General features: G+C 44.5%; 2 protein-coding genes across 2 annotated transcripts; both read right to left on the bottom strand.

Annotated features, from left to right (window-relative positions):
* Positions 1-335: 335 nt before the first annotated feature.
* LOC308121504 (BTB/POZ domain-containing protein 2-like) lies at positions 336-5,662 on the bottom strand (the record flags this gene model as incomplete). The annotated part of the gene is made up of 9 exons (XM_080482762.1): positions 336-1,488; positions 2,321-2,467; positions 2,563-2,650; positions 3,069-3,261; positions 3,356-3,553; positions 3,651-3,756; positions 4,608-4,764; positions 4,912-5,031; positions 5,106-5,662. The coding sequence occupies 9 exons, from the start codon at positions 5,660-5,662 to the stop codon at positions 1,327-1,329; spliced, it is 1,728 nt and encodes a 575-aa protein (XP_080338888.1). The 3' UTR covers positions 336-1,326.
* A 513-nt stretch (positions 5,663-6,175) lies between these two features.
* Positions 6,176-12,563, bottom strand: dusp12 (dual specificity phosphatase 12). Its single transcript, XM_080482887.1, has 8 exons — positions 12,371-12,563; positions 11,701-11,967; positions 11,464-11,577; positions 9,032-9,150; positions 8,372-8,459; positions 8,197-8,288; positions 7,486-7,565; positions 6,176-6,569 (listed from the first exon to the last, which is right to left on the bottom strand). Exons 2-8 carry the CDS (start codon positions 11,961-11,963, stop codon positions 6,426-6,428), a joined length of 900 nt encoding a protein of 299 aa, XP_080339013.1. The 5' UTR covers positions 11,964-11,967; positions 12,371-12,563; the 3' UTR covers positions 6,176-6,425.
* Between the last annotated feature and the right edge of the window lie 725 nt (positions 12,564-13,288).

Here is a 13,288-nt window from a genome sequence, read left to right as displayed (position 1 = left end):
GAGATAAGCCAAGAAAACACAGTCACGTAATCAGATCTTAAAAAAAATAAAAAAGAAAGTCGAATTGGAAATTGTTTGGGTTGGACTGTGTGGTATTTGCCTGGTGGGTTTTCTTCTGGTGTCCTCCCACAAACATTTAATTGCATCTGAGGCTGATTGGTGAATGTATGTTTGACTGTGTTTGCCCTGTGATGGCGACCTATCCAAGGTTGTACCCCGCCTTCGATCAGCACCGGCGCCCAGCAGTGTGCAAGATGGATCGAAGGAACAAGAATAATCCCGGTTTCACACTGTGACACAACCTGCAGGAGTTTTTTTTTTTTTTTTTATCTTTTACACAATTACAAATGTACAATACAACTTATGTTTTCACTCTTTAATTGATACTTAACTCAAGTTACATATATAATGTTAATAAATGCCACTTTAATATACAACCCTTTCACTTCTGCACCAAGATGGAAAGCTCTTCTGCACACACTTTTTAAAACAAAGCAAGAGAAAGAAAACAGATCTGAAGAGTTAGTGTGCATCCATAGAACAACCCGAAAAGAAAAAAAACAAAACATTATGCAAGGCCAAGAAGTGCAAGGTATCTTGGGTATAGGCAACTACCAAGCAAGGACACGAGAAATCACAGATTGTATTGTATGTAGAAACCCGAAAATTGCTTATCATAACCATATTTTTAACATTTATATGAAGTTTGGTTTAAATTCACCAAGGTTTTATAAAGCCTATGAGGTCTGTCAGTCTATGGACATTACAGCTAACGTGGAACTGATAGAAAACTTTTGACTGTACTAAACGGTGAGGATGATCTTGTCTTGGCAAATCTGACAAACTGTACATTCATACAGTTGCGACTCTCCTTTGCATTAATGCGGCGGAGTACAAGAAGGGGAATTGCACAGCTTAAAAAGAATTCAGTGTCAAGCCTTATGCCGTCGAACCCCCAGCAATGACGATGATACTGTGGATTAGATCTGAGGTGCCCCTCCCCCCCTTCTCCCTCACTTTCACCTTTGTGAAGTGACTTACAGTCATTTCTGTCTCAGGCTGACACCAGAACAACACAAAGGGATCAAAGTGGCCCGCTGAGAAAGAGAGAGAGACGGCGTCTCGAATGATAAGCTACGCCCAATGTGATGGCCTACGTTGCCTCTCAGCGGCCTGTCTTACCATGCGGGCGACAGTAGTGCACTATATGGAGGGAACAGTATGAAGTCTGAAAAGTTTAATCCCCAGTACAGCTGCTGAGGCGTGGCCCTGCGCTGGAGTCAGGTTGTCACATTTGATGGAAGATCGCTGTGGTGTCTGGGGTGACTATGTGTAGAAGATGACCTCAGGAATCTGTCCGTCCTCTACAGACGTGCCGTTGTTGTTGCCTGCTGCGTAGCAGAAGGTGAAACAGGTCTTTGTGCCAGTGGACGATGACTCGTGCGTTACCTTTCGCATTCCCTTTGTCCCATAATGAGAGTCTGGACCCTGGGAAACAAGCAGAGAGGTGTGAGGACACAGTGGACAGCAGGAAACAGTCCAAAGTCTTCGCTGCATTACTTCAGCAGTTACAGTTGTTCAAACAATATTCAGTTTTTTCCTCTTATACATTTTATAGAATGATTACTGGTTAACTATGCAAATGTAAACCTTCCATAGGTCTCTATGTACAGTGATCCTCTTTCTAATTCTGAGGACATTTTTGAATGAAAGTCTACATTATATCTGTTAAAAATGAAGTTAAAAGCTCAAAGGCAACTTCACCAGCAACAAAAACCTAAGAAAAACTTGCACAACTGTGCCTCAGATCTCTACGCAGTTCGTTTCTCCCCATCATTCAGGAGTGCTACACATATTCTTATAAGACCCCTTAAATTAAAAAAAAGAAATACTGCAGCACAGAAAAATCAAGTACCAATCCAGGAGCTTAGACTGATTTTCCTTTGAACTGATAATACATTGAATTGTCAATAAATTTGAAGCTTATCAAAATTTCAAAATGTATTCTTGTGCCTTATAGAGCTGCTTCTGCATGATCTTGTATATGGAGCGGTACATTCAAAGTTTTAGCAGGTTTTTTAATGAATCTATAAAATCCTCATTGTTGCTGGCAAGCAGAAACAAAACAAGGTATTCAGATCTCCATCTCTAAACTCATGCCCGTGTTAAATGTTAAGAAAAAAGATACTCAGGAAGTTCAACTGACTGACTTTAAAGGATTAAACTCATTGGTCATAACAACTCATATACCAGTGTTACCAACGATTATGGTAACATGCTGCCTTGCTAAGTCACACTGGTTATTAGTCATCTTATAGACCTTAAGTGTAGCACAGGCAGTGTAGTTGACGTTGGGGAGGATTTCCACTGGTTCCTTGAACATGACTCTGAAGGTGTTCGCTGATCCGTCGCAGCTGAAGCCCGTATCATTCTGTCCCAGCACAGTGTTACTGTCCGTGTGAATGATCTGCAGTGCACACAAACCGCACAGGACACGTTAGAACCCTCTTACCTTTTGAATGAGAATCAGAATGAGTTCATAGAAGAGGCTCGGGGGCATACCTGTATGTTGACCTGGTAGTCTGTGGGTCCATGTATTGAGCCGTAGAGTCCAAATCCAACCACAAATATCCTTCTGTTTACAGAGAACCTGTAAATAAAAAGAGCAAAGAAGCAGAAATATAAATGATGCATTAATCTTAGTCATTGATGCTGGATTTTGGCTGTTTGGTCCAATAAAACCTCACATTGTTCTTGAGGAAAAACACCTACATAAAAAGTAAAATCAATTATATAATCAATGAATTTTAAATGCAGCATTGTTGGTGTGGGTATTCCCCGCTCACACAAAACTATAAGGTTTGAATCTGCTGGCCGGGTTTGTTTTTTTCTTGTTGGACAGGCTCAGAAGATTAAGGGACACATTCTAAGTTAACTGCACCCGTGGACTGATTTTTATTGATTCAAGTTAAATAACAACAATCAGGACACATGTCTGATGTTCGTTCCCCTTTAATTAAATTTAAAAGCGAAGACTGGAGTTTCCAGATGCTCTGTCTAGAACTAACCGTATGCGGTCACTTGTCCCGCTGTAACCCCAGCGGCTCTCCACCAGACCGAAACGCGTGATGCTGCACTCCTTCCCGCGGAGACAGCAGCGAGGCCGGTCGATGAAGTCCACGCGAGGCTTTGGGTTTACCGTGAAGTGAAGAAAGAGGCTCACCACCTCTCTGTCGGTCAGAATACTGGACTGAGCTGGACCTGAAGAGAGACGATGACACGACCCAGAGATGAAGTTCGAGTGGCACTTTATGACAGGATGAAGGAGTGACGACTTTACTGAGTTCTCGTTCACCTGCAGCAAACTCTTCGATGGTCATAAGCGGGAAGCGAATGAGCGTCAGAGCTTTTCCCAGGACTTTACGTTTGTTCTCGGGTGTGGGCTGCAGCTGTTGTCTGTGAGCCTCGGCCTCAGCCCAGCGCACCGCAGCACCGAACAAACGCACCTCCCTAACTCCGAGAGTATCCCTCTCCAACACAGCAACCAATGTATCTGATGGAAGGAGAGGTGAAAAATCAATAGTCAATTTCAGTGTTAATCTGAAACACAACATGTGACAACAATGATGGGAATGACTGAGGCAGGTTACCCAAATCTACGTCCGTGAAGCCTTCTGCGGCGAGTGCATCTCCAGTATTCTTGTCGATGTTTTCTAAACAGAGGCTGGCAAGCTGTGGCTCATCGAACAATCGTGCCTGAAATAACAAACACCATGTTCAGAACATGCATATGTTTTAGCGAGTACACTATTCTGAAAAGACAAATGCACTTAAAAGAAAGTTGCTTATGATTACAAGCAATCAGTGGTGTGGTTGAGATTATAGTAGCAGGTACGCTGTGGTTCAATGACGGCACCAAAACATGCTTTAGCGATAAGACACGTTGAAATATAGGATGGAAAAGCACAAAACTGTCTCACTTCATTTGCACACATTCAGTAGATCATCTTTATGTGTATGGACTCTTTGGTTTGTAATTGTATTCATCAGATTTTTAAAAAAAGATGTTTCATGATTCCGAAGAGGTCTACGTGTCGATTGAAAAATGGGTCACTAAACTGTATTATTATGACATTCCACATGTATGAATATATAAACAATATTTAATTACATGTTTTCAAAGAATATACATATTGCTTCTTTAATTAAACAAAGTATTTCTTAAAACTTGTATTTAGGCTTCCTGAAAGGAGTGTTTGTCTTCATCAGACAAGGGTCAGAGTGAGGTCACCTGAAGTAACAGGTGCAATAATACAAATGAAAAATTATAGTATCAAATATTTTTTACTTCACAAAATGTAAATTTGCTCATGTGGACTATTCAGGTATAAAACCTAATAATTGTCTGACAAAAAGCCATAATTAAAAAAAGAAAAAAAAAGGGTGTCAGTTTGTGTTTTAGGAGAGTTTGAAGACAGAGAGGCCAATAGATTTTATTTTCTTAAATAAACCCTGGAGACATGGAGATAAATCTGTTGATGCAGAAGTGTTAATCACAGGACAGCCACCACAGCGTGTATTTGCTGACAAAGTTTGGAGCAACCGACCTGTGTGAGCAGCATGAAAGCATTGTCTGCTCTGAGGTTTTTCTTCAGAAACTCCACACAGTGAGCCTCCAGGGCTGGAACTGCATACTTCTTAGCGGTGTAAAGTGTTGTCATCACAGTCTCAGGTCCGATCTGGACCTCATCAGAGTAGAGAAACCTGCAGAAGATGGAGCAAAGTACACAAATCATGAGCTGGGAAAGCGGAGAGGACTCGATTTGCTCTGCGGATTACTGCGCGAGTCTCTATTTTCTAAGCCAACACACTCTGCAGACACGATTACTGAAGTGTTGACAAACTCCTTACTTTAACAAGGCCAGAAACGCTGCAGGTTCCACGTCAGGTAGCTCGATCTCCGTGGAGGTGGTGGCCATGCCCCCGTTGAACATGGCATCGAACACGGCGCTCCCCACCGCCAGGACGAACCTGTCAGTGCAGACAGTGTCAACACATCGGAGCTTTCTGTTCGGGTCTGCAGAGCCGGAGATTAATCCTCTTACCTGTGCGCCGGTATCCTCTGGACCCCCATCCCCTTGCCGACTAGAAAATGCACGTCACTGAGCACCTCGTTGTTGAACAGGAAGGCAAACCTCTCCTTGACGGTGCTCTTGGTCGCCTGCCAGTTGTACACCGGCTCCCGGTACACTAGCACCGACGCAGCGGCCGGGGTGGCGGTTGGCGCGGCCGCCGCGGAGGCATTGGAGGCTGCGGTGGTTGCCATGTTGGACGCCGGGGTGGCCATGGCCCCTGCTGCCGCAGCAGCTGCCGCAGCGGGCTGCTGCAGGGAGTTCTGCGCAGTCGGCGGAGCTCCGTTCGAAACGCCGTTGCCCTCTCCGCCGCCAGGCCCCATCTGCGGGTTTGGACGCCTCGCCGCTCCCTGCGGTCCACCGGCCGCACCGACCGCTCCGCCGTTGGATGCTGGCATGGAGAAAACGCTGTTGCTGGGCTGGCTGTTTCCCAAAGGACCCGGGCCAGAGAAACTGAGGCAAGGAGGCCTGCCGCTGTTGTCTCCAGCAGCCATCTTGAACCTGGCGTAGGCGTAAACAACACAATTCATCGCTCCGTGGATTTCCAGTAGCAGCAATACTCACGTCTGCATTCAGTTCCATCTAGCGGTCGCCACTAGTACTGCAACCTGCTCTACACCTGCACAATGGTCCTACAAAACTAAACTAAAACTCAACATACTTTATCAATACCCTTGGACAAATTCCCTTTTCTGTGTTTACCCATCCTATTTCTAGTATATGGTGGGCAGCCACATTAAGGCACTCTGGGGAAGGTCAAGGGTCTTGCTCATTCACTGAGGGAATCGACTAAGGTCCACTTCTTTAGCCTCTAGGCCACAACTGTCCACAAAAGGCAATCCAGCAGAGGCTGGCTTCAAACTAGTGGCAGAGAACGGAGAACACACCAAAACATCTCTCTGACAAACACCTCATGACACTTAGCATCTACTTGAACATGGATTTCTGCCTGTCAATTTGCTAGAAATCAGCAAATAGTGTAGTCACTTGTCTCTTCACAGGAACTGTATTGTGAGCCAATCACACAGACATGCACACATGCTACTATAAACAGTTTTCTGTTTATTTAGAATGAAATACAAATTTCATTTGCACATTTCACTTCCGAGTTGATAGAAATACGGTATATTTTAGTTACAAAAAAGTGTGTATTACAGATCTAGTTTATCTCACCTCACACATTAAAATATTACAATTCATAATGAACTATTTTGAATTATACATATTTTGTGTAAGATCATGAGTTTTGTGTGTGTGTGCGAGTGAGAGGGAGTCAGAGAAAGAGACCGTTAGTTATTTCTGTATGTTCAGTTGCCGGATCTCGTCCACTCTGTTGCGGTGCATCTGGAATGCCGGAGTAACCCAGCGGCCGCATGAACACTGATCCCCACACCAGCTGAATGAGCCCAGTTTAGAGTTACACTTCGGACACAGCAGCTACAAAAACACAGAAACACACAACAGATGAGGGAGAAGAAAATACTGTATGTGATTTTAGAAAAAATGAATTATCTTGAAATTAAAATGACTCAGAAGTATTAGAATGATGAAAACAACTTAGTGCTCAGTTTCAGTTAGAACAAAGCTGATGTCCCAAAACATGTGTGATTGTTTTATTGGCACTGAAAGCATTTGATGTGCAAGAAGTATTAGCTACCTTCGACAACGAACATTGGGGGAAGGTTATGTTTTTGTCTGCGAGTATTTATTTATTGGTTTGTGTGTATGTGTATAACTTTTGACAAAAACTATTAACTTGAATTGCATGAATTTGTCATCATCCGAGGACCAATCGATTAGATTTTGGGACGTTAACGGCGAACCGTTTCCGAATAAACCCCATAAAATTGAGAAAAAATGTCCCATACAAAGCAGATGGGCGAGGCACCTCATGGAGGAGATCAAACGAGATCCTCGTCTGTTGCCATGGAGATGCATCCTGCTTAGTGTTTCACACAGTGACGTCGATACCCGACAGGCCAGTTGCCATCGATATGAGCTAACAGCTAACATGCTAGTGATGCTAACTTGGTTCTGCAAACAAATGTGGCGTTGGCGAAGGGCTGCGCTCTACCGAGTGCGTTCTGGCTTAGATTGGAGGTGAGCTGGAAGACATTAAAGTTAGACCATGGGAGGGAAACATTAGATACAAGGGGGTTTGGAGTTGGTGATATCGGAATATAATGGAAATTCATTAGTATTAATGTTGAAGTCCTGGTATTGTAACAGCCCTTATTGCCTGGATAATAAAGAAAAAATGTACTTTGAGCCAATTCCTAAGCTTCTGCCAAGATGGATTTGGCATGCTATATCATTCATTTTGTTTCTGTGCGTTTCTGCGTGTGTCTTTTACCTGCCCATCCATCACTCCAAGTAAGGCTTCTTTCATCCACTGGACAGGCTCAATGAAATATGAAGTGCACTGTACGTCTCCTAAATGACAAAACACATTTCACACCGATATCCGTGAAATGTTACACATTCAGAATATTTTATCACGACAACAGCCTGCCTTTACAGAAGGCTTGAGCCAAAGCATGGGAGTCACTCACAACAATCACAATTTGTTCTACTAAAGTATTCATGCTAAATGAGGATGCTCCAATAAAAGCAAACACAAAAAAAAAAAACTCAATGACAACTGCTAACATTTTAACTGAGTAAATAAAAGGAGAAAGGAAAAAGGAAAAAGAAAAAAAAAGCAGCGTAATTAAATATAAAAGTCCTGATTCTGAAAATAAAACTGAGAAAAAGTCAGTCTTTTGTCGGTGAAAATTATGACCGAAAAGGTTACAAAATAGGATTCAAATAGATTTCAATGAAACATTGAAAACATGTTCCACCAAACTGAAATATGTATATATATATTTGATTGTGTTTATTTTGCTAAAGACTATCCTGCTCTCTTTGCCCTGCGATGAACAGGGATTTGTCCAGGGTGTACCCCGTCATCCCCCGGAGTCACCTCTGGGGTCAGCACCAACGCCCCATGACACTGAGGTGTATATAAAAGATGGCTGGATGCTTCATTTCCACAACTGAGTTTCTACGAGCGTCTCCTCACCACTGAGGTTGTTGCTCTTCTTATGACTGAATGCTGATGCTCCTTCTCCCACCGGGTGACTGAGAAGACTTGAGTCACGAAACAGAGTTCGTCTGCAGAGAGGAGGATGAAGGTTCAAGTGACATTTCATTTTATGACACCTCAACTGACACTTGGTAACTGGTCAACTTTTCACCTGCATTTTCGGCACCGATATGACACTTCAGAGGAGCCAGAAGTGGCGGGATCAACAGCAAACACCTCCCTGGGAACCAGCTGCATCTCTGCTCATGCACACAAACACAACCAGGGAACACACCGTAAGGAAACTGCACATTCTGCCAGACACCAGGAGCCTTCTGCTGACCAACAAACCATCGTTCTCTGTACAGTTCATTATATGTGGAGAGTAAAACACATGAAGGATCTCAGTGACATTTGGCCTCTAAAATCTGAGCAGTTCGTCCCACTATGAGCTTATCTGGGAAATATAAACAGTTCTCATCAGATCTCTCTACTTCCATTACAGACTATTGATGCTGCACTGAAAATGTTCAAAGGTTGATGTTGCAGAAACCTCGACTTAGAACTTTAGCCACAAAAACTGCATCAATTTCAGTAAATGGGTCAAACTGGTAAAACATTAATTCAACGTCCATGGAGATGTATATATTTCAGCACTCACAATGCCATATGCATGATATGCTTATTGTTCTGCTCAGTATTCTTTATTGTGATTACATAAAATAACTTATCAAATATAAAAGTGTTTATTTTGCTTTTAACAGATGTACAACTAGAGAATACAACTACCCTGGCTACAAGAGACATGAGTGTGTGTGTCTGTGTATTTTACCAGGATACTTTTCTGTGATCTTGGTGAGTCTGTACTGTTTGTACAGAGAACTTGTGATGTCCACTTTACACTGCATGGCCTCAAACAGACACAGCTGCTCCTCAAACCCACTGTTGACCCTAAAACATACAACCTATGTGAGTCTACTATTTGTAAAAGGTAAATGGCAGTTTGTATAAAAGTGCAAGCACTTGAAAACTCAACTACATACCATGCAGACAACAGAATTCACCTTGTTCATTTGTATGTTTCCACACAATAACTGTTAATTTTGGACCGAGTAGTCCTAACCTCTGAGGTTTGTAGTGAACGACATTCAGTTAATGTCTTCCAGGAGTTGATATTACTTATTCAATCAGTACGCTGTATTCTTTTTTTTTTTTTATTGCCTTTTAGGGTTGATTGGGGTCTTTGCCGTCGACATTCATAAAAATGTGTATAGAACGCCCGGGCCCCGCTACCCCCCAATTTTAAACCGCACCATAGACACACACATTGCATCCACCTCTTCAAAACACAAAGACACACCCTTACATACATCCAACACACATATAGGGCAGGGGAAGGGCGGGAGACGTGGCTCCCCCCAGCACCTCCCGCTGGGGTCCCGCCCCGGCCCGGGGTGAGTGCGGCTGGGATGCGGGGGGCGCGCTCCCTCGGGCATGGCGCTCGTGGGGGGGCTGGGGCGCGGTGCTCCTTCTCCATTTGCTGTTGGATTAGTGGAGGTTGGGACACCGCGGTGGCCGGGAGGGGGCCCGGCCGGCGGCCTGGGGGGGCGAGAGTCATCACTCCCCCACCGTCCCGTGTGTGTGTGTGTGTGTGTGTGTGTGTGTGTGCCCGTCTGCGTCTGCGTCTGCGTCAGGGGTGGGTGTCTGTGGGGGGTGGGTCAGGGGTTGGGTATTTCAATTAAAACCGGGGGGGGAGGATCATGGGGCGGGTGGGATATGAGGCTCCTGGGGGTGTAGAGTTGACTGTCCTCCGACCGGGGCCTGCGCCGGCCTTCGCTTTCCTGGGTCTGGGGGTGGGGCTGGTCCGGGGCGCGGCGGCTGGGGCCGTCTCTGCCTTGCCGGGTTGGGGGGGGGCGGTGGGTGGGCCTGTTCCCGGGGGTGCGGCGGGACTCGCCGCCCGGGTTGGGGGGGCTCTCGACCCGCTCGGCCCGGGGGCCCTGCTCCGGCCTTTTCTCGGCTTGGCGGCTTGGGTCGGGACCTGGGGCCCTGTGCCCTTTATCCTTCTCTTGTGGGCCCCTCTTGCCTGGGGGGGATTCCTCTCTGCATTCTCCGTCGGGTGCTTTTTGGGCGGGGACGTGGCTCTCTGGGGTGGTTCGCTGGGGTCTCCCCGGGCCTGGGGGGCTTCCGTCTGCCGGGGTGGCGGTGTCCGGGCCCGATGGCCTCGGACCCCGGGGTGTCGCCACGGGTCCCCCCACAGCAGTTCCGGTCCCACCCAGTGGACAAACCACACACACACACACACACACACACACACACACACACACACACACACACACACACACACACACACACACACACACACACACACACACACACACACACACACACACACACACACACACACACACACACACACACACACACACACACACACACTTCCACTCCTCACGAAAGGTGCTTCTGAAGTTGCTTGTTCTCTGTCATCATTTGCTCAAACTTTAAAAATCATGTTCCTCTTTTGTTGTCACCTCTTTGTTAATTCATGTTCCTGCTTCACGTTTCTGTCTAGATAGAGCTGCTCAGGCTGGTTAATCTAAGAAATCATTTTACTGTCTAGATAGAGCTGCTCAGGCTGGTTAATCTAAGAAATCATTTTACTGTCTAGATAGAGCAGCTCAGGCTGGTTTAATCCAAAAACAGTTGGAAAATATTTGGATCAGTGTGATAACTGCAAATAATATATGGAGCACAACAAGGATATTGTATGTTATCCCCCTACCCCCTCCCCCCTCCTCCCTCCTCCCTCAACCTTTTTCTCTCTTTTCTCTTCTCTCTCTCTTTGAGCGTTCCCCCCCGGTCGTGTACGGCAGCCATGCCATCTTCTGACGGAGAAGGCAACAGGAGGAGACTCCAGGTCTCTCCCTGTTGCAAGACCAAAAACTGTTCTGACTCCGAAGGCTCTCAATCACATCATATTGTTGGCCCAAGCTGCCGAACAGGACAAGGGCAAAAAAATAAATAAATAAATAAAAAAATAAAAATAAAAATAAAAATGTGTAATGATCAGTTGGGCTCGGAAAGCTGCTTCTAGCATTTCAGAGTCATGGTGATTTGTTTTTAAAGTCTGTTTGGTATTATTGGCGTGTTGTTACATCCAGCATTGTTTAACATCCATGAGAGACTTTCATTTTAACAATCAGAAGAAAGGGGTGAATGTGATTGATTATGTACAACCTGTTGAGACTGCTGAATGCACACACTTACTGCACGTCCTGTTTGCTGCTCTTCAGTCTGTGGTAAGCTTCTGTGAAGCTCAGCTGGTATTTCTGCATTAAGTAAGCAGTCACAATGGTGGCACTGCGGCTCCGCCCAGCCTGGCTGACGCACAAACACAAAAACATACAGGGTTTTGCTTCCAATGTCTCATATTTTATTGTGAAATCACCACAAAGATCACAAAGCCATGCAAATGCCGTATTCACAGTTGCTTCTGAACCTTACCAGTGAACCAGTGCAGCCCGGCCTCCATCCACAGCCTGCTGAATAAACAGGATGCAGTCATCCATGTAACTCAGCAGGTCTGACGTCACTTCGTCTGTTACGCTGATCCATTTTCTGATGAACTGTTCGTCAGCAGCGAGACGCTGGCTGGGGTCTTCAGAGTCCACAGACAAGATGTGGCTGATAGCCGCATCAGCCAAGGCCTGCTTGTCGTTGAGGTCAGCCGCAGTGCCAATGTACAGCCCGGGGTCCACCAGGAGCATGACTCTGGATAAAGAATAGCTTCTTGAGACTTAAAGGCACTTATTAAATACTCACTTTCACATTTACCTACAAGTCAGAGTCACAAACTACCTTGAAATGTATGTTTTTAGACAATGGGATGAATCGAAGCTCAGGAAGAACATGCAAACACCACACAGGTCAGTCCACAAGCCTTATTTTACTGTACGGCTACAGTGGTGCTAACCTTTAATCACCACAAATGTAGATATAGGAAAATTAAATATTCATTCAAGTAAACTCCAGTGATTTTAAAACCAAGATTCTTATATTTTCAAATGTATCTTAAGTGATTGCAGATTGAACAACTTCTTTGCAAAACACACACACACACACACACACACACACACACACACACACACACACACACACTCAGAGTCAGACTCACCTCTTGATCTGAAATCAGCCTGCTGGTTGTTTTGTTGTATTTCCTGCTGTTTCTGTCACTATAATCGTTTATATTTTGTGGATTACTATTACAAAAAACAATTATCAGCTTTAAACACACCAAAGACTGACTATGTGCAATGTTCAAACACGATAGTGTTTGGTCCGTCTTCTAAATGGTCCGGTCGGAAAACGAGATGCGTTGAAGACTAGTTCCGGGGACACAAACGCAGATAATAAGAAAATAAAGTGTAAACACTTGCATTGGCTGCGAAGCCTTTGTGGTGTTTTTATTTTGTTGATTGGTTAATCCACCAACAGTTCTTTCATTAATGCATTGCATTTTGATTATTTGTTTGTTTACTTAAAATACCCCCTTGAGCAGAGCCAACATTCATGTACAGAAAAGTTCATTTGGGGGGGTTATGAAACGTAAACATCCCTGTAAATTACAAGTAGCCTGAAACAATTGATATGATTACATTTAATGACAAACACATTTTTATTTGTTATTTTTTTCACTGCTGTTAATTTTCATCATTTATCATATCATCACACAGAAACTATAAATATACTTTTCTGCATTACTGTGGAATTGAACTGGGGGGCTGGTGATGTCCAGAGTGCTGGGGGTGATTCCAGCCCCCTGCAATCCTGAGCTGGATAAAGTGGTAGAGAGTATGAATGGATGGATGGATGGATGGATGGATGATTGATTTCATCTTATCTTTTCTTGGTAATTTGACACCAGCCTCACAACATTGCCAGCTGCTGCAGCTGGCATAAAAATATTTACAAAGAAGTGCACTAAACTAACTGACATTACCTTGTAGAAACCTGGCATACAAGGAGGTTTAAAGCCCCTTTCTCTAGGTACTGGACACTTTTGCTGAATGTAATATGACATTCAAAGTTCTAA

Source organism: Lipophrys pholis, assembly GCF_963383615.2.
Source record: "Lipophrys pholis genome assembly, chromosome: 1".
Lineage (NCBI taxonomy): Eukaryota > Metazoa > Chordata > Actinopteri > Blenniiformes > Blenniidae > Lipophrys > Lipophrys pholis.
This window is presented reverse-complemented; position numbering and strand designations above follow the sequence as displayed.